At 47.0% G+C, this 24764-nt stretch overlaps 1 protein-coding gene across 1 annotated transcript in view; it reads left to right on the top strand.

Moving 5' to 3' along the window:
* abch1 (ATP-binding cassette, sub-family H, member 1) overlaps positions 1-24764 on the top strand; it is a 76379-nt gene that overhangs the window by 14961 nt on the left and 36654 nt on the right. The window contains 8 exon segments of the mRNA XM_068045646.1: positions 1944-2031; positions 16483-16551; positions 16642-16807; positions 18545-18611; positions 21000-21192; positions 22189-22292; positions 22774-22936; positions 24428-24522. Of these exon segments, the coding sequence (XP_067901747.1) occupies positions 1944-2031; positions 16483-16551; positions 16642-16807; positions 18545-18611; positions 21000-21192; positions 22189-22292; positions 22774-22936; positions 24428-24522 (945 nt within the window).

Here is a 24764-nt window from a genome sequence, read left to right as displayed (position 1 = left end):
TCTGATTAGGCACTTTACAGCCTTCAGGACTCAACATTGAGTTGAACAATTTCAAATCATAACTACTGCTCCTATTTTCTCTAGACAGCAGCTGTTGCCGATGACTCTGATTTTCCCATTTACACCTCCACTTTTGTCCCATTACTGTCTCCTTTTGTCTTGCGCCATCATTCCTTTTATCATTTAATCTCTCCTGCCTTCCACTCTATCACAGACCTTCCCTTTTGTTCTTTCCTCCCCTGCCCCTTTCCCTGCCTCTGTACTTGTTTGAAACCTGTACCATCTCAAATATTTCCCACTTCTGATGAAAGGTCAATGACCTGAAACGTTAACTCTGTTTCTCTCTCCACTGATGCTGCCTGACCTGCTGAGTATTTCCAGCACTTTCTGCTTTTATTTCAGATTTCCAGCATCTGCAGTATTTTGCTATTGTATATTTGATATTTGTATTGGAATATGTTTGGAATATCAGTGTTGGAATTCAGCTTTCCTCGTGTCTTCACTGTTGTGTGAAAATTCTTCCAGGACATGGGTTTCCTCCGGGTGCTCCGGTTTCCTCTCACATGCCAAAGACTTGCAGGTTGATAGGTAAATTGGCCATTAGCAATTGCCCCTAGTGTAGGTAGGTGGTAGGGAAATATAGGGACAGGTGGGGATGTGGTAGGAATATGGGATTGGTGTGGCATTAGTATAGGTGGGTGGTTGATGGTCGGCGCAGACTCGGTGGGCCGAAGGGCCTGTTTCAGTGCTGTATCTCTAAATTAAACTAAACATTTTGGTGATTCAACGGAGCCTCTGCCTCTGGGTTTAAACAGCTCAGCACATACTGATTTCATTATCTATTTTAAGTCTCCTCTTTTGCATTAATATTCCACTGTGTGTAGGTGTAAAATTGTGATCAACACCTGAGCACAAAGAACGAATAAATAAAACACGTCATCACATAGAAGTGGGAGGTTGTTAAAATAGATGAGCTGAATCTGAAACCCAGTCAGAAATAGAGTAAGAGTCAAGGTGGTGACTCAGCATCCTGGAGAATTTCCACACTGCACTTAAAACCTAAAATAGGAATAAAGCAGAAACATATTGTGTATAATAGAATAGAACACTTTCTGCTAAAAGCAGAGGGAGAGATGAGGAGAATTTATTTTAAGTAGTGAGTTGTTGTGATCTGGAACGTGCTGCCTGAAAGGGCGGTGGAAGCAGATTCAATAGTAACTTTCAAAGGGAATTTGATAAATACTTGAAAAGGAAAAATTTACAGGGCTATGGGCAAAGTGCAGGGGTGTGCGATGAATTGGATAGCTCTTTCAAAAAGACAGCACAAGCATGATAGACCGAATGGCCTCCTCCTGTGCTGATTTTTAAATGCACATCAATTCAACCAACATCTGAACGAGAGCAATAGATTGTTATCAAATACATTGACCAACTTTCTATGTAATTTTGTTGAGCAGTTTGCTCCATTTCCTGTCCCTATTTCTGGGGTTCTGAGGTAATTGTAGAGCTCCCACTTCCTTCACAGCTGAGATTATCTCACTTAGCAGCGACCCAGATCTCCTCTCCCAATCTGCTTGGGCGTTCAACGTCTGCGTACAAAATTAGCACACAGTTGAGAGTATATTGGGGAAGACTAGGGCCCAATCTTCGTTTGGGTAGAGCTGGTGCACTGTTTGAGAAGAAAAATCTAACTTCAGAATTTTGCAAAGGGAATTCCTTTAAAGCCTCACTAACTTTCCCATCAGGAATGGACCAGGCTTAATGTCGAAATTGAAGCCTACGGGTTTCCAATTGAAAATGCTGCTTCTTGATAATTCAGTGTTTCTTTATCAAATATTAAGGAATGTGAAATCGTTCTTTGTCACAGATTATAAATGAATGTACTTTGGCCATTATTTTAAACTTGTCCTTTTCTAAACTTTTTCCCTTTATATTTGGAGGAGATGGCAACATCTGGTAGACATAATAAAAGATCAAAAGGTATCCGTGATAATAACAACTCACTACATAGACGCCAGACAAGCTCACCTGGTAAGATTTACCTTTCCTTCTATTTGACAATTACTTAGGTTTATGTGAATATCAAGTAGTGCTATATCAATATATTCCATATCAAATATTGAAAATGGTGTGAATGAATGAAATCCCATTAATAAATTTCCATTTATAAGGATAAATTATTTTGCATAGTGAATCATACCACAATAGGTCAATAAATGTGTCGGGCAGGATTTTGTTCCCAGCTCGATGTTGGGTTCCGTGGCGGGGAGGGGCTGGAGAATTGGAGCCACCGTGGGGCGCGTCGCAGGGATTGCCGGACCCGAAATTCCAGCTGGTGGTGAGGCAGCAGGGTGACCCCTGCACTGCTCTGTGATGGGACCCAGCTTTCCATGTGCTAATTAGATCTTTACATTAATTTAAATGTAACCCACAGCGAGATCACCTTCAGTTCCCAATCTTCAGCACGACGAGCGACTCTCACAGCCTTCACATTCCCGTCCAGCGAAAGCTGGTGCCGCCAAGCCGGGGAGGGGGTGAACTCTGCAAATGGAGGTGAGGGGATGAACTCTGCACTGTGTACTGTATGGGGAGGAAGGGGTTACTCTGCACTATGTACTGTATGGGGAGGGGGTGAACTCTGCACTATGTACTGTATGGGGAGGAAGGGGTTACTCTGCACTATGTACTGTATGGGGAGGGGGTGAACTCTGCACTGTGTACTGTATGGGGAGGGGGTGAACTCTGCACTATGTACTGTATGGGGAGGGGGTGAACTCTGCACTATGTACTGTATGGGGAAGGGGTGAACTCTGCACTATGTACTGTATGGGGAGGGGATGAACTCTGCACTGTGTACTGTATGGGGAGGGGATGAACTCTGCACTATGTACTGTATGGGGAGGGGGTGAACTCTGCACTATGTACTGTATGGGGAGGGGGTGAACTCTGCACTATGTACTGTATGGGGAGGGGGTGAACTCTGCACTATGTACTGTATGGGGAAGGGGTGAACTCTGCACTATGTACTGTATGGGGAGGGGATGAACTCTGCACTATGTACTGTATGGGGAGGGGGTGAACTCTGCACTGTGTACTGTATGGGGAGGGGGTGAACTCTGCACTGTGTACTGTATGGGGAGGGGGTGAACTCTGCACTGTGTACTGTATGGGGAGGGGGTGAACTCTGCACTGTGTACTGTATGGGGAGGGGGTGAACTCTGCACTATGTACTGTATGGGGAGGGGATGAACTCTGCACTATGTACTGTATGGGGAGGGGATGAACTCTGCACTATGTACTGTATGGGGAGGGGATGAACTCTGCACTATGTACTGTATGGGGAGGGGGTGAACTCTGCACTGTGTACTGTATGGGGAGGAAGGGGTTACACTGCACATTGTACTGTATGGGGAGGGGGTGAACTCTGCACTATGTACTGTATGGGGAGGGGGTGAACTCTGCACTATGTACTGTATGGGGAAGGGGTGAACTCTGCACTATGTACTGTATGGGGAGGGGATGAACTCTGCACTGTGTACTGTATGGGGAGGGGATGAACTCTGCACTATGTACTGTATGGGGAGGGGGTGAACTCTGCACTATGTACTGTATGGGGAGGGGATGAACTCTGCACTATGTACTGTATGGGGAGGGGGTGAACTCTGCACTGTGTACTGTATGGGGAGGGGGTGAACTCTGCACTATGTACTGTATGGGGAGGGGATGAACTCTGCACTATGTACTGTATGGGGAGGGGATGAACTCTGCACTATGTACTGTATGGGGAGGGGGTGAACTCTGCACTGTGTACTGTATGGGGAGGGGGTGAACTCTGCACTGTGTACTGTATGGGGAGGAAGGGGTTACACTGCACATTGTACTGTATGGGGAGTGGGTGAACTCAGCACTATGTAGTGTATGGGGAGGGGGTGAACTCTGCACTATGTACTGTATGGGGAGGGGGTGAACTCTGCACTGTGTACTGTATGGGGAAGGGGTGAACTCTGCACTATGTACTGTATGGGGAGGGGATGAACTCTGCACTATGTACTGTATGGGGAGGGGGTGAACTCTGCACTATGTACTGTATGGGGAGGGGATGAACTCTGCACTATGTACTGTATGGGGAGGGGGTGAACTCTGCACTATGTACTGTATGGGGAGTGGGTGAACTCAGCACTATGTAGTGTATGGGGAGGGGGTGAACTCTGCACTATGTACTGTATGGGGAGGGGGTGAACTCTGCACTATGTACTGTATGGGGAGGGGGTGAACTCTGCACTATGTACTGTATGGGGAAGGGGTGAACTCTGCACTATGTACTGTATGGGGAGGGGATGAACTCTGCACTGTGTACTGTATGGGGAGGGGGTGAACTCTGCACTATGTACTGTATGGGGAGGGGATGAACTCTGCACTATGTACTGTATGGGGAGGGGGTGAACTCTGCACTGTGTACTGTATGGGGAGGGGGTGAACTCTGCACTATGTACTGTATGGGGAGGGGGTGAACTCTGCACTGTGTACTGTATGGGGAAGGGGTGAACTCTGCACTATGTACTGTATGGGGAGGGGATGAACTCTGCACTATGTACTGTATGGGGAGGGGATGAACTCTGCACTATGTACTGTATGGGGAGGGGGTGAACTCTGCACTGTGTACTGTATGGGGAGGGGGTGAACTCTGCACTGTGTACTGTATGGGGAGGAAGGGGTTACACTGCACATTGTACTGTATGGGGAGTGGGTGAACTCAGCACTATGTAGTGTATGGGGAGGGGGTGAACTCTGCACTATGTACTGTATGGGGAGGGGGTGAACTCTGCACTGTGTACTGTATGGGGAAGGGGTGAACTCTGCACTATGTACTGTATGGGGAGGGGATGAACTCTGCACTATGTACTGTATGGGGAGGGGGTGAACTCTGCACTATGTACTGTATGGGGAGGGGATGAACTCTGCACTATGTACTGTATGGGGAGGGGGTGAACTCTGCACTATGTACTGTATGGGGAGTGGGTGAACTCAGCACTATGTAGTGTATGGGGAGGGGGTGAACTCTGCACTATGTACTGTATGGGGAGGGGGTGAACTCTGCACTGTGTACTGTATGGGGAAGGGGTGAACTCTGCACTATGTACTGTATGGGGAGGGGATGAACTCTGCACTATGTACTGTATGGGGAGGGGGTGAACTCTGCACTATGTACTGTATGGGGAGGGGATGAACTCTGCACTATGTACTGTATGGGGAGGGGGTGAACTCTGCACTATGTACTGTATGGGGAGGGGGTGAACTCTGCACTGTGTACTGTATGGGGAGGGGGTGAACTCTGCACTGTGTACTGTATGGGGAGGAAGGGGTTACACTGCACATTGTACTGTATGGGGAGTGGGTGAACTCAGCACTATGTAGTGTATGGGGAGGGGGTGAACTCTGCACTATGTACTGTATGGGGAGGGGGTGAACTCTGCACTGTGTACTGTATGGGGAAGGGGTGAACTCTGCACTATGTACTGTATGGGGAGGGGATGAACTCTGCACTATGTACTGTATGGGGAGGGGGTGAACTCTGCACTATGTACTGTATGGGGAGGGGATGAACTCTGCACTATGTACTGTATGGGGAGGGGGTGAACTCTGCACTATGTACTGTATGGGGAGGGGGTGAACTCTGCACTGTGTACTGTATGGGGAGGGGGTGAACTCTGCACTGTGTACTGTATGGGGAGGAAGGGGTTACACTGCACATTGTACTGTATGGGGAGTGGGTGAACTCAGCACTATGTAGTGTATGGGGAGGGGGTGAACTCTGCACTATGTACTGTATGGGGAGGGGGTGAACTCTGCACTATGTACTGTATGGGGAAGGGGTGAACTCTGCACTATGTACTGTATGGGGAGGGGGTGAACTCTGCACTATGTACTGTATGGGGAGGGGGTGAACTCTGCACTATGTACTGTATGGGGAGGGGGTGAACTCTGCACTATGTACTGTATGGGGAGTGGGTGAACTCTGCACTATGTACTGTATGGGGAGTGGGTGAACTCAGCACTATGTACTGTATGGGGAGGAAGGGGTTACTCTGCACTATGTACTGTATGGGGAGGGGGTGAACTCTGCACTGTGTACTGTATGGGGAGGAAGGGGTTACTCTGCACTATGTACTGTATGGGGAGGGGGTGAACTCTGCACTATGTACTGTATGGGGAAGGGGTGAACTCTGCACTATGTACTGTATGGGGAAGGGGTGAACTCTGCACTATGTACTGTATGGGGAAGGGGTGAACTCTGCACTATGTACTGTATGGGGAAGGGGTGAACTCTGCACTATGTACTGTATGGGGAGGGGGTGAACTCTGCACTATGTACTGTATGGGGAGGGGGTGAACTCTGCACTATGTACTGTATGGGGAGGGGGTGAACTCTGCACTATGTACTGTATGGGGAAGGGGTGAACTCTGCACTATGTACTGTATGGGGAGGGGGTGAACTCTGCACTATGTACTGTATGGGGAGGGGGTGAACTCTGCACTATGTACTGTATGGGGAGGGGGTGAACTCTGCACTATGTACTGTATGGGGAGGAAGGGGTTACTCTGCACTATGTACTGTATGGGGAGGGGGTGAACTCTGCACTATGTACTGTATGGGGAGGGGGTGAACTCTGCACTATGTACTGTATGGGGAGGGGGTGAACTCTGCACTATGTACTGTATGGGGAGGGGGTGAACTCTGCACTATGTACTGTATGGGGAGGAAGGGGTTACTCTGCACTATGTACTGTATGGGGAGGGGGTGAACTCTGCACTGTGTACTGTATGGGGAGGAAGGGGTTACTCTGCACTATGTACTGTATGGGGAAGGGGTGAACTCTGCACTATGTACTGTATGGGGAGGAAGGGGTTACTCTGCACTATGTACTGTATGGGGAGGGGGTGAACTCAGCACTATGTACTGTATGGGGAGGAAGGGGTTACTCTGCACTATGTATTGTATGGGGAGGGGGTGAACTCTGCACTGTGTACTGTATGGGGAGGAAGGGGTTACTCTGCACTATGTACTGTATGGGGAGGGGGTGAACTCTGCACTATGTACTGTATGGGGAAGGGGTGAACTCTGCACTATGTACTGTATGGGGAGGAAGGGGTTACTCTGCACTATGTACTGTATGGGGAGGGGGTGAACTCAGCACTATGTACTGTATGGGGAGGAAGGGGTTACTCTGCACTATGTATTGTATGGGGAGGGGGTGAACTCTGCACTGTGTACTGTATGGGGAGGAAGGGGTTACTCTGCACTATGTACTGTATGGGGAGGGGGTGAACTCTGCACTATGTACTGTATGGGGAGGAAGGGGTTACTCAGCACTATGTACTGTATGGGGAGGGGGTGAACTCTGCACTATGTACTGTATGGGGAGTGGGTGAACTCAGCACTGTGTACTGTATGGGGAGGAAGGGGTTACTCTGCACTATGTACTGTATGGGGAGGGGGTGAACTCTGCACTATGTACTGTATGGGGAGTGGGTGAACTCAGCACTGTGTACTGTATGGGGAGGAAGGGGTTACTCTGCACTATGTACTGTATGGGGAGGGGGTGAATTCTGCACTATGTACTGTATGGGGAGGGGGTGAACTCTGCACTATGTACTGTATGGGGAGGGGGTGAACTCTGCACTGTGTACTGTATGGGGAGGGGGTGAACTCTGCACTGTGTACTGTATGGGGAGGAAGGGGTTACTCTGCACTATGTACTGTATGGGGAGGGGGTGAACTCTGCACTGTGTACTGTATGGGGAGGAAGGGGTTACTGCACTATGTACTGTATGGGGAGGGGGTGAACTCTGCACTGTGTACTGTATGGGGAGGAAGGGGTTACTGCACTATGTACTGTATGGGGAGGGGGTGAACTCTGCACTGTGTACTGTATGGGGAGGAAGGGGTTACTCCACTATGTACTGTATGGGGAGGGGGTGAACTCTGCACTGTGTACTGTATGGGGAGGAAGGGGTTACTCTGCACTATGTACTGTATGGGGAGGGGGTGAACTCTGCACTGTGTACTGTATGGGGAGGAAGGGGTTACTCTGCACTATGTACTGTATGGGGAGGAAGGGGTTACTCTGCACTGTGTACTGTATGGGGAGGAAGGGGTTACTCTGCACTATGTACTGTATGGGGAGGGGGTGAACTCTGCACTATGTACTGTATGGGGAGGAAGGGGTTACTCTGCACTGTGTACTGTATGGGGATGAAGGGGTTACTCTGCATTGTGTACTGTCGGCGGAGGAAGGGGTTACTCTGGGTTATGCTTTGCTGTGTGCAGGGCTGGCACTCTTTGATAACTAGTACCAGTACCTGTGAACAGTGTCTTCGAGGCCGCCTCCGACACCTGATTGTGGTGAAGCTGTCACCGTGCGTATGCAAAGTGCCCACCAGGCACAAGATCGCAGCAGTGCGGGGCCCGTATGTGGCAGCCACTATTTTCTGCACCCGCTGCCTCTCCCAGTGACGGGAGAACAAAATCCAGCCCATAATTTCTGTGTTTGCTCAATCTGCAGCCAACATGCTGCAATTTTGTGCAGAAATTTCTAGAAGAGATGTAATTGCCTGTTCCTGAGCTGATCTGTCTCTGCCATCTCCTCCCCATTCCCGCCTAACAAAACCACTCCAATCATTATTTATTGTTTCACATCCCTTTTCCCATCTCTCCTCCAATCGCAGTGCATTCCCATAACTTTGAACTAATTTGTCTCTTTCCCTTTGGTGTCAAACTTTATCAATAACCTTCTGGGCTTTGAGCTAAATGTGGGACAGCCTCCACATTTGAGTTGTCACTTCCTCAAAGGAGTGGAGGAGTTTGGTCCAATAAGATTTTTCCATTCTGTTGATTACTGTTTATTGATCATTATGGTATAGATTATCCTATGGTTTACTCCTGATAATCGATTCTGTTATTTACCATGGAATGGAAATAAGTCTAGAGTCTCACAGCAAGGCCGTTTGTGTGAGCACAATTTACCCGTTATCAAAAACCAGTATCATCTAAGACTCTGGTCTTATTTCCATTCCACATTAAATAATAGAATCAATTATCAGGAGTAAACCATAGGATAATCTATATGGACTGTTCTACTGTTGAAGAACCTTTTTTTCCCCCACTAGATGGCTGTGAGGACTTCAAGCAACCTTGCACTATTTCACATTGGAAGATTTCACTTCGGCAGGAGTGGAAATATGCAAGAACTCTAATTTTTTCTATTTTAAATGTTATTTACATCTTAATGTTTAAGAATTTCATTTTTCTAATTAAACAGCTGTATGTTGATCTAAAGACACTTGGTTTGGTTAGCCTCATTTGGGGGTCATTAGATGGTACAATTTGGCTGGGTCTTTCTTTAATTTGGAAAGTTAAAAATTATATGTTATTTGATCTGTGGAGTGACAGGATTGAATCAACAGTGCATTTCTCCCATCACGATCAGAATCGTGTGTCTGATTTGGGGGCTTTGACTTGAGTGGTTGGTTGTAATGGAGGGTGATGGAGAGCTGCACCGTGTGTCTTGTGACACCTGCCATTGTATATCAGGTGTGTGTTTTCTGGTGTAATGACCATCATGCACATCCATTCGAACTGAAACATCAATACAAACAGAGAGCTGGATGTTGCCCAGAAAGTTGGGATCCCGATGTTGGGATCATTCCCAGATGCCAACCCCACTCGAAGTCATTGTGCAACGTCTGTTTGAATTTTGCAGGAGGCGACCAAATGAGAAAAAAAGATGAGAAATCCATGCAAGCCAATCTAATTTTTATTAATTTATTCATTTTTATTTAATTAAGATGTCAGCATCATTTGCTAGGCCAGCATTTATTGCCCATCCCTAATTGCCCTTGAGGAGGTGGTGGTGAGCTGCCTTCTTGAACCGCTGCAGTCCATTTGGGGTAGGTACACCCACAGTGCTGTTTGGGAGGGTGTTCCAGGATTTTGACCCAGCGACAGTGAAGGAATGGTGATATAGTTCCAAGTCAGGATGGTGTGTGACTTGGAGGGAACTTGCAGATGGTGGTGTTCCCATGGTGTCAGGTCAAACATGAGCAAGGAAGCCTCCTGCCGATTTACCATCTACCGTCCTCCCCCGCTCCACCACCCCCCCCCCCCCTCCGCTCCCCTCAGCTGATGTATCAGTACTTCTCCATGTTGAACACCAATTAGAAGAAACACTGAGGCTGGCAAGGACACAAAATGTACTCTGGGTGGGGACTTCAATATCCATCACCAAGAGTGGCTCAGTAGCACCACTACTGAGCAAGCTGGCCAAGTCCTAAAGGACATAGCTGCTAGACTGGGTCTGTGGCAGGTGGTGAGAGAACCAACAAGGGGGAAAAACCTACTTGACCTCATCCTCACCAATCTGCCTGTCGCAGATGCATCTGTCCATGACAGTATTGGTAGGAGTGACCACCGCACAGTCCTATTGGAGACAAAGTCCCGTCTTCACATTCTGGATGCCCTCCATCGTGTTGTGTGGCACTACCACCTTGCTAAATGGGATAGATTTTGAACAGATCTAGCAACTCAAAACTGGGCATCCATGAGGCGCTGTGGGCCATCAGCAGCAGCAGAATTGTATTCAACCACAATCTGTAACCTCATGGCCTGGCATATCCCCCACTCTACCATTACCATCAAGCCAGGAGACCAACCCTAGTTCAATGAAGAGTGCAAGAGAGCATGCCAGGAGCAGCAGCAGGCATACTTCAAAATGAGGTGTTCACCTGGTGAAGCTACAACACAGGACTACTTGCATGCCAAACTGCATAAGCAGCATGCAATGGACAGAGCTAAGTGATCTCATAACCAATGGATCAGATCTAAGCTCTGCAGTCATAGAGTCATGGATTCGTACAGCATAGAAACAGGCCCTTCGGCCCACTGCATCCATGCCGACCATAATGCCTATCTATACTAATCCCATCTGCCTGCATTAATTCCATATCCCTCTATGCCTTGCTCATTCAAGTACCTGTCCAGATGCCTCTTTAATGTTGCTACTGTTCCTGCCTCCACCACCTCCTCAGGCAGCTCATTCCAGATACCCACTACTCTTTGAGAGAAAAATTTACCCCTTTGATCCCCTTTAAACCTCCTTCCTCTCACCTTAAATCTATGCCCTCTAGTTTTAGTCACCCCTACTATGGGAAACAGACTCTGGCTATCTACCCTATCTATGCCTCTCATAATTTAATATACCTCTATCAAGTCCTCTCTCAGCCTCCTTCATTCCAGGGAAAACAGACCCAGCCTATCCAATCTCTCTTTATAACTCAAGCCCTCCAAACCAGGCAGCATCCTTGTGAATCTTTTCCGCACCCTCTCCAGCTTAATCACATCCTTCCTGTAGTGCAGCGACCAGAACTGCACACAGTACTCCAAATGCAGCCTAACCAACGTTATGTATAACTGTAACATGACGTCCCAACTCTTGTACTCAATGCCTCGGCCGATGAAGGCAAGCATGCCATACGCCTTCTTCACCACCCTGTCTACCTGTGTTACCACTTTCAGGGAACTATGTACTTGCACCCCAAGGTCTCTCTGCTCAACAATACTCCCAGGGCCCTGCCACTCACTGTATATGTCCTGCCCTGGTTTAACTTCCCAAAATGCATCACTTCACACTTGTCTGCGTTAAATTCCATTTGTCAATCCCTTGCCCACTTTCCCAGTTGATCTATATCCTGTTGTAACCTTAGACAAACTTCTTATCGGTGTTCCCTCCCTTGAACTCACTAGCTTCCATGACCTTCCCCACGGTAAATACGGACGAGAAATATTCATTTAAGACCTCGCCCATTTCCCATGGCTCCACACATAGATTGCCAACCTGATCCTTAAGGGGACCTACTCTCTCCCTAGCTACCCTTTTACTCTTAATATACTTATGGAATCTTTTAGGATTCTCCTTTATCTTCTCTGCCAGAGAAATCTCATGGCCCCTTTTTGCCCTCCTAATTTCCTCCTTAAGCATAGTCCTACATCTCCTATACTCCTCGAGGGACCCGCTTGATCCCAGCTGCCTATACCTGACATATGCCTCCTTCTTTGTCCTGACCAGACCCTCAATATCCCTCGTCAGCCAAAGTTCCCTAAACTTGCCTGCCTTGCCCTTCCATCTAACAGGAACATGCTGACCCTGAACTCTTCCTATCTCACTTTTAAAAGCCTCCCACTTGCCAGACGTCCCTTTACCTGTAAACAGCCTCTCCCATTCATCTTTTGAGAGTTCCTGTCTGATGCCATCGAAATTAGCCTTCCCCCAATTTAGGACTTCAACCTGAGGACCAGTCCTATCCGTTTCCATAGCTATCTCGAAGCTAATAGAGTTATGGTCACTGGTCTCAAAGTGCTCCCCCATTGACACATCAACCACCTGCCCATCCTCATTTCCTAAGAGGAAGTCGAGTGTAGCCCCTTCTCTAGTAGGGCCATCCACATACTGCTTCAGAAAACTATCCTGGACACACTTAACAAATTCTTCCCCATCTGATCCCTTAGCACTAAGGCAGTCCCAGTCAATATTAGGGAAGTTAAAATCACCTACTATTACAACCCTATAATTCCTGCACTTATCTGTGATTTCCCTACATATATGCTCCTCCAATTTCCTCTGACTATTGGGGGTCTATAGTATAATCCCATCAAAGTGATCACCCCTTTCTTATTTCTAAGTTCTACCCATATGGCCTCACTGGACATTCCCCCCAGGGATGTCCTCCCTAATCAATAGTGCAACTCCCCCTCCTCTCTTACCTCCACCTCTGTCATGCCGGAAGGATCGGTACCCTGGAACATTGAGCTGCCAGTCCTGTCCATCCCTCAACCACGTTTCCGTAATAGCTATAATATCACAATCCTATGTACCGATCCATGCTCTGAGTTCAGCTGCCTTACCTGTAAGGCTTCTTACATTAAAGTAAATGCAGTTTAGCCTACCAGACCTTCCACGCTCCCTGTCCTGCCCCTGCCTGGCCTGCCTACTGGACTTGCTTGCTTTAACCTCTACATTTGCCTCAACTATCTCATCTGAGAGACTACTACTTTGGGCCCCATCCCCCTGCAAGACTAGTTTAAACCCTCCCGAGTAGTACCAGCAAATTCCCCACAAGGATATTGGTCCCTTTCCAGTTTAGATGCAACCCGTCCTTCTTGTACAGGTCACCTCTGCACCAGAAGAGATCCCAATGATCCAAGCAGCTGAAGTCCTCCCGCCTACACCAGCTCTTCAGCCACGCATTCATTTGCCTTCTCCTATTCCTACCCTCACTAGCACGTGGCACAGGGAGTAATCCTGAGATTACAACCCTAGAGGTCCTGCTTTTTAACCTTCTGCCTAACTTCCTATATTCACTTTGCAGGACCTCATCTCTCTTCCTGCCTATGTCGCTCGTACCAATGTGGACCACGACCTCTGGCTGCTCACCCTCCCCTTTCAGAATGTCCTGCAGCCGGTCCGAGACATCCTTGACCCTAGCACCAGGGAGGCAACATACCATCCTGGAGTCTAGTTTGCAGCCACAGAAACGCCTATCTGCATCCCTTTCGATAGAATCCCCTATCACTATAGTTCTTCCACCCCTTTTCCTCCCCTGCTGTGCAGCAGAGCCCTCCGTGGTGCCACGAACTTGGCTGTTGCTGCTTTTCCCTGGGAGGTCATCCCCCCAACAGTATCCAAAGCAGTATATCTGTTTGAGAGGGGGATGGCCACAGGGGACTCCTGCACTACCTGCCTGCGCCTACTACTCCATCTGGTGGTCACCCATCCCTTTTCTGCCTGTGCAGCCATTACCTGTGGTGTGACCACCTCACTAAACATGCTGTCCATGACGATCAGCATCGCGGACGCTCCACAGTGAACCCACCCTCAGCTCCAGCTCCATAATGCGGCAAGTCAGTAGCTGCAGATGGATACACTTCCTGCACACATGGTCGTCAGGGACACTGGAAACGTCCCTGATTTCCCACATAGCGCAGGAGGAGCGTATCACGGGGCTGAGCTCTCCTGTCATGACTTACCCTTGGGTTAATTAGTTACTCCCTTAATTTAGAAATATTAATTACACTCAGGGCCTTGTTCTACCCACTCCAATCTAAAGTCCTTAAAAAAAAACTTCAGTAGTACTCACCTTTTCACCAGAGGTTATTTTTTCAACAAAAAAAAACTTTCCCTTTTTTTAAGATATTCTAACAGTTGCTACTCACCAACCAATCACCTTGCAGCTCTCCTCTGACGTCACAGTTGGCTTTTTTTTTGAGTGGTGGAGGACAATTAAAAAACTGACAGGAGGGTCTCGTTCCACAAATATCCCCATCCTCAACGATGAGGGAGCCCAGCACATCTGTGCAAAAGATAAGGATTATTTCCAACAATCTTCAGCCAGAAGTGCTGAGTTGATGATCCATCTTGGCTTCCTCTTGAAGTCCCCAGCATCACAGATTCCCGTCTTCAGCCAATCCGATTCACTCCGTGTGATATCAAGCACTGACTGAAGGCACTGGACACTGCAAAGGCTATGGGCCCTGACAACATTCCGGCAATAGTACTGAAGACCTGTGCTCCAGAACTTGCCGTGCCCCTAGCCAAGCTGTTCCAGTACAACTACAACACTGGCATCTACCCTGCAATGTGGAAAATTGCCCAGATATGTCCTGTACACAAAAGGCAGGACAAATCCATCCCAGCCAATTACCGCCCTATCAGTCTATTCTCAATCATCAGTAAAGTGATGGAAGGAGTCATCAACAGTGCTATCAAGCAGCACTTGCTCAGCAATAACCTGCTCAGTGACGCTCAGTTTGGGTTCCGCCAGGGCCACTCAGCTCCTGACTTCATTACAGCCTTGGTTCAAACATGGACAAAAGAGCTGAACTCCAGAGGTGAGGTGAGAATGACCACTGACGCACAGTGGCAGCAGTGTGTACCATCTACAAGATGCACTGCAGCAACGCACCAAGGCTCCTTAGACAGCACCTTCCAAACCCGCAACCTCTACCATCTAGAAGGACAAGTGCAGCAGATGCATGGGAACACCACCACCTGCAAGTTCCCCTCTAAGCCACACACCATCCTGACTTGGAACTATATCGCCGTACCTTCATTGTCATTGGGTCAAAATCCTGGAACTCCCTTCCTAACAGCACTGTGGGTGTATCTACACCATATGGACTGCAACGTTTCAAGAAGGCAGCTCACCACCACCTTCTCAAGGGTAATTAGAGATGGGCAATAAATGCTGGCCTATCCAGTGATGCTCACATCTCCTGAACAAGTAAAAGAAAACACCAGTGGTGGAGGGAGTGAAAGTTGAAGGTGGTGGAGAGAGTGAATGTTTGTGGATGTGGTGCCAATCAAGTGGGCTGCTTTGTCCTGGATGGTGTCGAGCTTCTTGAGTGTTGTTGGAGCTGCACCCATCTAGGCAAGTGGAGAATATTCCATCACACTCCTGACTTGTGCCTTGTAGATGGTGGACAGGCTTTGGGGAGTCAGGAGGTGAGTTACTCGCCTCAGGATTCCTAGTCTCTGACCTGCTCTTGTAGCCACGTTATTTATATGGCTACTCCAGTTCAGTTTCTGGTCAATGGTAGCCCCTAGGATGATGATAGTGGGGGGATTCAGCGATGGTAATGCCATTGAATGTCAAGGGGAGATGGTTAGATTCTCTCTTGTTTGAGATGGTCATTGCCTGCCACTTGTGTGGCGTGAATGTTACTTGCCACTTATCAGCCCAAGCCTGGATGTTGTCCAGGTCTTGCTGCATTTCTGCACGGACTGCTTCAGTATCTGAGGAGTTGCGAATGGTGCTGAACATTGTGCAATCATCAGTGAACATCCCCACTTCTGACCTTATGATTGAAGGAAGGTCATTGATGAAGCAGCTGAAGATGGTTGGGCCCAGGACACTACCCTGAGGAACTCCTGCAGTGATGTCCTGGGGCTGAGACGATTGACCTCCAACAACCACACCCATCTTCTTTGTTCATTAACTTACTCCATGTTTGAAATTTACATTTGTAGCTTTTTCTTTTCTGTGGATTTAAACGATTGAACTTTTGTCAGTGGTTTGAAACTTGGAGTCCTGGGAGCTTTGGTGTGGAGCTGGTTACTGAAAGGTGTGAAACAGCATCTGAGCTTGCTTTGCTTTTCTTTTTATCACCGCCTTCTCTGCCATTTGTCCCTCTGGATGAGGGTTTTTCCTCTCCTTGGCAATTCTTCAAACTATGAGACTGTTTCGACTGGGAATCTGTGCAGACAGAATGATGGATACAGGGTTCCTTTTGATCCTACCTCCCTGTGGGACTGCCCCAGATACACTAGTGCTTTGTAGCACTGAGCTACCTCCTCACTTTCATAAAATAAAGTAACTCAAATAAATTCTATACTTTATCTTTTTATCTAAAGTAATATTTCTGTTGCTCAGGTTAGATTAATGAGGAGTGGTAGCCTGCTCACAGAAGCTCCACCTGATTGTTTAATACGGTTCCACAATGTAAGTAATTATGATTCAGAATTGAATAGCCATTATGGGAATTGTACACTGGCTCTCTGACACAATCTTTTTTGCGAATGGTTATTTTAGACCTTGGAGAATGTGTTCCTGAAATTGTGTAAAACTTAAGATCAGTCATCTGCAAAAATTAGCTCTGTTGTTCGTCAAAAGAAGAACCTGAAACCCAGAGAGAAAAATGAGGAGGAAACACCATCAATTCTCCATGAAGATATTCAAAATAAATCTGAATTCAGAGGTGAGATATAAACCTCGGCATTCGCTGCTGTGTCTGCCTCCCACATTTCCCTTTCTCACTTTGTTTTTGTTTGTCTTTCCTGCCTCTCTCACTCTCTCTCACATACACTCTCTCTCTCACTCTGTCACTCTCACACTCCCTCTCTCTCTCACACACTGTCTCTCGCTCTTGCTCTCTTGCCCTATCACTCTATCGCTCTCACTCTCACGCTCTCTCACTCTCCCTCACACTCTCTCAGGCTCCCACACACACTCTCTCTCTCACTCTCACGCTCCCACACTCTCTCTCTCTCTCTCTCACACTCTCTCTCTCACTTTCTGTATCTTCTCCGCTCTGTTTGCCCCTCACACGTCACTGGTGTAGAAATTTCTCTACGTGTGCCTGTTTTTCACTTTGTGCAATTTCAAAATGAAGTTAGCAGTGGGGATAACGCCTGGACAGATTGACTCCTGACTGTCACCATTGTTAGGCCACTTGAATAGGCTAATTAAGAGCCTATTGCCTGTTGGAGGAAGCCCTTGGTGAAATTGGTCTTGAGAAGCATGGCCTGTATCCCCTGTGGCCACCAATAAAATGGTACGTTTCGACATATATTTTAAAATAAACCCTTCCTGAGGAGCCAGGAGGAGGTGAAAGGCTTTCTGATTGCACAGACGTTGTGAGACGAACATCACCCCAAGTATGTTGATGATGTCTGAACGGCAATATCCATCACTCCTCAGGCCTCTTGGTTTAGGCACATGTCATTCACACTTCACGGAGTCTGACCAATTTCCGCCCCTTTGACCTTCTCTCCCTCTGTGTGTCTTTTTCTCTTTTTTTGCATGTTTCTTCTTCTTTTCATCTCATCTCTCGTGGAAAGGATCTCGTCTGTCCCTGCAGGCAGGGAGATAATTCATCTGTTGTTTTGCTGCATTCCAAATATAACAAAATATAAACTATGTGTCCCCTTAAATAAATGTTCAAAGGCAAAATTCAGGATCCCCAATGTTGATGAGAGAGTATTGAGAGATGAGCAGGTGGTTCTTGAGGCACTGAAAATCATTGTGAGGGAGTTATTGAAGGCGTCAGTAGATTAGAAACAGACTAATCCAGTGTCTCTATTTAAAAACAGGTGACCAAACAGACATGGACAACTACAAGCCCATTACTCGAACTGCCATTCCATGTAAAATAATAGTGATTTTCAGGAGTAAATTTGAGGGTTGTTGTACAACAACAAGCAAGTAAACAGCAGTCAACACGATCTTAGACAGGGAAGGTCCTGCCTGAATAACCTTCAGTTTGTTGTGGTGAACAGGGTAACCAGGTGTATTTCAGCAGCTCAAAAGCATTTGATAAAGTTCCACACAAAATATCTCTAATTACCATAAAAACTGAAAGGCTTCATGGCAGAACATGGGTGGAGACAAGAAATCGGCTCTCAGGCAGGAAAGAACAGGTATTGGTTAGAATGATAATGTCAGGGTCGTGGGAGGTACTGGGGTCCCCTGGGGGTCAGTATTGGGACAGTTAGATCAGGATTTTATCCAGGAAACAGGGCTCTCTACCTCCAGCAAAAGCACCAGCGAGAGATCCGTGTTGCCACCTCTGGGGAAGGCCCACTGGATCAGGTGCCAATTAGGCATTTAAGTGGACAGCGGCTGGCCTTGCCCGGGATTAAGGACCCCGGGATTGAGGTCCCGCCCACTGAGAGCTGTCGGCCAATCTGAGGCCGAGAGCTCTGTTACTGAGCAGTGCCATCGCAGAGGCAGTGGCTGCTGCTGGTAGAGCACCTACCAGAGGTCCTGGACCCAGGTCACAGGTAAGTCTTAGTGAGAGGGGTTTTGTAGGGAGGGGGGTGTAGTGGGGTTGGCAGCAAGGGCAGGGGGCTGGCTGTCAGCAGACCCCCCCTTTCCTGATGCTGGGTCCCTCATTCAGGCAATGTACCTTTTAACGAATGACCCCCCCCCCCCCCACCCTCCCAGGTGGTGGCGGGAAGGTAGGGGGGTCCCTCCCCACCACCATCCCACCCAATTATATGCTTTCCCCACCTCCAAACCCAATGCAGGGGGAGAGCATAAAATTCCTCCCCGCTTAGTGTTTCTAATCGACATTATTGATTTGAATTAAGAAACTCAGTGCACATTTCTCAAATTTGCAGATGAATTGAAGGTGGCAGGCCATTGATCACAGGCCTGTTGAACAAAATAGGTGAGTGTGACAAACAACGATGAATGAAATTTAATGCAGACAAACACACAGGGTGAAAAAATGGACGAGACATGGTCCATAAATGGTGTTGAAATAGATCAGAATGAAGTTGAAAGAGACTCGGAGCTATTAATCGACTTGACTGTCAACATATCTAATCAATACAATCAGTAAAGCTGTTGGAGTTTCGAACAACATACCCCAAACAATGCAAAACAAGGTAGAGAAGGTTGTTATTGAACTGTAAAGCTCTGATCAGACCACACCTCGACTATTCAGAGAGTCATAGATTCATTTTCATCCAGTCTTGGTCACCGAGAAACAAGGAAGACTCGATGCGGGGCAGAGCCACACGACTGATTCCTAATGTTAGCATCTGTTAAATTGGAGGAAAAGCTGGAGACACTTGGCTTTTTCAGGGAGAGAGGTGGTCTGATAGAATTATACCATGGTAGTAAATGGTATGGAAACGGTTCATCTAGAAAACTACTTTAAACCAAACAGTGGGAGTAGGACAAGGGACACAGGTTCATTCGAGCACAGGTAACTTCAAAACCGAAAGCAACTCTTCATGCAGAGAATGATCAACACCTGGGCAGAGTGGTGAAGGCAGAAACCCTGCAAACATTTAAGAAACAATGAGGTGGGGCGTTGAGGCGGTGGGCCGGTGGGGCGGTGGGGCGTTGGGGCGGTGGGCCGGTGGGGCGTTGGGCCGGTGGGGTGTTTAGGCGTTGAGGCGGTGGGGCGGTGGGGCGGTGGGGTGTTTAGGCGGTGGGGCGTTGAGGCGTTGGGCCGGTGGGGCGTTGGGCCGGTGGGGTGTTTAGGCGGTGAGGCGGTGGGCTGGTGGGACGATGTGGTGGACAGGGTTGTTCTAGGTGGATGAATTCAAACGAATCAAGTGGTCTTTCCCATTCCTAAGAATCGTGTGATTGAACAGTCCTCCAGTGCTTGGCTCCCGGTTGTAACACAGGATCTGCTTCCTCTCAGTAAAGGAACAGTGAACAGAGAGGCAGCATCTGGCTTTCAGGCCCCAACAAATCTTATAAAGTCGAGTTTATTATAAGACAGTGTTACTGTTGTAATTTTGGGATGATACCAATATTGGGTCTGCAGTAAATTCACTTGTGCAGAGGATGACGCTGGTATTGCTGTCTCCACATGCTAATATAGCAGAATCCTAGAGGTGTTAAAAAGACTTGGGACCAGGGAAAGTTGTTTGTCACTGGGAGTTGCATGACTAAACTGTTTCTTTTATCTCTTTTGCTCTGCTTTCTCTCGCCATTTTCTTGAGGTTAACTCTGCTCGATGATAAATTTAAGATCAAAAACTCACCAAATGAGGAATTGCTGCCCTTTCATATCTTTGTTTATCTGCATCATCGCAGTGTTTACTGATCAAAGCTGGAGTCTACAAGCAGAGTATAAACATTGTCCAAAAACATTTAAAGTGGAGCTGATTCCTTCTCTGTTTCATTACCTGCACAGCGTTAAATAGCGATTTAATACAAGAACGTATTTAATTTACAACAGTCGGACCAAGCTTAGCCTGTAAATGTTACCTGGGATTTGGTCCCAAAGAAGAAATCGTTATTAATTATTGCTTGGCAGGGATAGGAAATAAACATCATCTTTTAATCTTAACCCTTAACTGTTTCTAAGCATTGGGAAAGCTAAATTCAAGCGTTGTGTTTAAACTGAAGGTGATTTTCTGGTTGAGGTAAAAATTAGTAAAAAAAACAGACTCCTGAATGTCGAAACTGAGAAAACAAATCTGAAGAGTTTAAACATTCTGATTTGATAATTTAACGCCACTAAACTGGATACTCTTTCCCCTGTATATTCTTGACAACATTGATCTATTTGGGACATGGTTTCATCTCACCATGTTATCTGAGACTATCCCTACTCCCTGTTCTCCATACACATGTCCTTTCAATTCAGAATCACCTGGTAACAGCTGCAACTGGGAATCCCGGCTTATTTTTCTCTCCCTATTTCAGAGTTGGTGAAACCAATTCATGGAGTATTACCGCACAGGAAAAGGCCATTCAGCCCATCGTGCCTTTTCCAGAGGCTGAGATCGGTTCAGTCGATACAGAGCAGGGAGCGAGGCTGAAACCTTATCGTCAGCGTGTCAGGGGTACAGACTGTTGCCAGTCTCGTGATGCAAAGTACAAGTCTGTACTTGTACAAGTACAAGATTTACTTGTACTTCTTTCAATGTAGTATACTGTATTCGCTGCTCACAGTGTGGTCTCCTCTACATTGGGGAGACCAAGCGCAGACTGGGTGACCGCTTTGCGGAACATCTCCGCTCAGTCCGCAAGCAGGACCCTGAGCTTCCGGTTGCTTGCCATTTCAACACTCCCCCCTGCTCTCATGCTCACATCTCTGTCCTGGGATTGCTGCAGTGTTCCAGTGAACATCAACGCAAGCTCGAGGAACAGCATCTCATCTACCGATTAGGCACACTACAGCCTGCCGGACTGAACATTGAGTTCAATAATTTCAGAGCATGACAGCCCCCCACTTTACTTTCATTTTTAGTTATTTTTTCTTCCTTTTTTTTTGCATTCCTTTTTACATATTTTACAATCTTTTTTTGCATTTATTTCATTTCATCTTAGTTTGTTCAGTTTGCTTACCCACTGTTTTTTTCAGGTTGTTTTTCTTCAGGTTTGCACTTGCTGATGTTCAATATTCAGTATATTCACACCTAATCTGTACTAATGCTTTGTCTTTCAACGCACCATTAACATATTGTTTGCCTTTGCTCTGTGACCTTTTGGTCAGCTATGTGGCCTGGTCCAATCTGCACCTTCTCCTTTGTTATCTCTTGCCCAACCCCCACCTCACTTGTTTATAATCTGTGACTTTTCTAATATTTGTCAGTTCCGAAGAAGGGTCACTGACCCGAAACGTTAACTCTGCTTCTCTTTCCACAGATGCTGCCAGACCTGCTGAGTGAATCCAGCATTTCTTGTTTTTGTTTCGTGATGCAAAGGCTCTTTTCAAAATGAAAATCAGGAATTCCTCTTCTCTTTGCTATGAGCCCTAATAACCAACGACTTTGCTATGTTTCACCCACTGTTGTAATAGTCCCTAACTTCAGGCAGAAAGGTTCCCTTCTCTAATTGCTCAGAAACGTTTTGTGTGAAATTTGGTGCTTGATTCCCGTTTATCTGTTCATTTGTGGTGGACTGGAAGTTGTGGATGAAAAGCACGGTCCCTAAATGGAGGAATATCGCAGCTTTCATGATTAAGACATTCACTAGAATCAGGAGGATGCTTGGGTAGGTTCAGGTTTTATTTCTTAAACTGCTTTTGGTAGACAAGAGTTGTAACAAAATAACTTGTCTATTCGACAATTAATGATGTAAGGGTTATTCCAAGCTTGTGTTACATTTGTCTACGCTTGAAATTTCAACAGGAAAAGGTAATTTGAAATGTGAATACTGTACAGAGATTTATTTAATGAGTCTCATCTAACGAGATGAAAGGAGAAATAGATTAACCTGTTTACATTTAAGGTTTTTTTGTGGAGAGACAGAAGCAAGTGAAAGATAGCAACAATATTAGAATTTCACCAACACATGTACTTGTTACATACTCTGTATGTTATTAAGAAACTTTATGATAGGGTCCAATTTCAATGCAACAACCAACAAACCACTTTATCCAATTTCCCAGTGTTCAGAATGGCAAAATATTTCAAAGGGTACAGTTCATTTCGGTCTTTTTTTTTCTGCTGAACATCGTGTGTGTTTCCCACAGATTTCTTTGCTTCCTGTTCTTCCTGCCAGTGATTCAAATCTCACTGATATGTCTTTGCACTCGAGACAGTCCAGAGGCTTTGCTTGTGGCTGTGGTGAACAATGATACAGGACCTGCCATGAGTCAGAAGTTTTTGTCGCATTTTGACAATACCATTATTCAGGTTATTTACATGTCACATTGAGTCTACAGAACAGAAACAGGCCATTCGGCCCAACTGGCTGATGCTAGCATTTATACTCCACACGAGCCTTCTCCCACCCTCTTCACCTCACCCTATCACCATATCTTTCTATTCCTTTCTCCCGCATGTGTTTACCCAGCTTCCCCTTAACTGTATCTATATTATTCACCTCAACCACTCTCTGTGGTAGCGAGTTCCACATTCTCACCACTCTCTGGGTAAAGATGTTTCCCCTGAATTCCCTATTGGATTTATCACTGACGATCTTATATTCATGACCTCTATATTATATTTTTGTGTGTGTGTGTGTATTTGTGTTTCTAAAGGATCCTTTGTCAAGTGAACTACAATGGTAAATCTCAGACTTCAGGACATTATCAAACCTTTAATGATTTTGCTGAATCGTTAATAAGCACAGCCGTTTAAGGTCTTTGCTGCTGATAGTAACGCTGGTGACAGAAAGATTGAGCCACTCCATTTTACCAAGAAACCTCCTTCTGAAACCCGGGAACGGAGGTGGAATTCCTTGCATTTTGCAAGTGAATGATGTGAAGTTCTCTAGATTGATCCCTGGGATGAGGGAGGTTGTCCTATGATGAGAGGCTGAGTAAGTTGGGCCTATACTGTCTGAAGTTTAGAAGAATGAGAGGTGATCTCATTGAAACATACAAGATTCTAAAGGGGCTGGATAGGGTAGACACTGAGAGAGCATTTCCGCTGGTCGGGGAATCTAGAACACGGGGGCACAGTCTCAGGATAAGGGGCCGATCATTCAGGACTGAGATGAGAAATCGCTTCACTCAGAGGGTTGTGGGTGCTCCATCGTTGAATACAGTTAAGGCTGGGATAGATAGATTTTTGGGGTCTCAGGGAATCAAGGGATATGGGGAGTGGATGGGAAAGTGGAGTTGAATCCCAAGATCAGCTGTGATCATATTGAATTGCGGAGCAAGCTTGAGGAGTCGAATGGTCTACACTTGTTGTATGTTCTTAAGTTCTTTAAAAATAATTCTGGATGATCCTTGTTGAATAATTAGTTGATTAGAACATAAGAAACCTAAGAATTAGGAGCTGGTGTAGACCATTTGACCCCTTAAGCCTGCTCTGCCATTCAATAAGATTCTGGCTGATTTTCTGCTTCAACTCCATTTTCCTGCCCTATCCTCATATCCCTTGATTCCCCCTTAGTGTCCAAAAATCTATCGCTCTCAGTCTTGAACATCCTCAATGACTAAGCATCCACAGTTCTCTGGTCTCCAAAGATTCACAACCTCAGAGTGGAGAAACTTCTCCTCACCTCAGTCCTAAATGGCTGACACCTTATCCTGAGACCATGGGCTGGCCAGAAGGCAGGGGGAGACCATGCCTTCACCCTCCATCGGACTTCCATCGCAATTCCACAGCAGGCAGCCAATTAACTGCCCGCTGTAGGGGACGATATCCCTTTAAGGGATGAGCTCCCGCCTGCAGTGCTGCCAGCCAATTGGAAGGCCAGCAGCTCTGCAGTACGCATCAGCACCGGGAGCAGTGGCCACTGCTGATACTGCAGCATTGAGGAGAGTTAAGTGGGTTGGGGGTCATCGGGAGCATTTGGGCAGGCCCTGGTGACAGGCTGGGAGGGTTTAGTGAGGGTTGGGGGAGGTTCTTTCTGGGCAGGGAGTGGCAATCGCCACCGGGGGGCCCTCCGAGAGGCCTGGATTGCCCCAAAGCAGAGACACGCCACCCCCCCCCCCACCCGCCTCCCCGACCCCGCGAGGAGTCGGGTTTTACCTGGCAGTGTCTCCCCATGGAAGCGAGCCCCTCCCCC

Source organism: Heterodontus francisci, chromosome 13, assembly GCF_036365525.1.
Source record: "Heterodontus francisci isolate sHetFra1 chromosome 13, sHetFra1.hap1, whole genome shotgun sequence".
NCBI lineage: Eukaryota > Metazoa > Chordata > Chondrichthyes > Heterodontiformes > Heterodontidae > Heterodontus > Heterodontus francisci.
The sequence above is the reverse complement of the archived record's forward strand: the minus strand, read 5'-3'. Positions and strand labels throughout refer to the sequence as shown.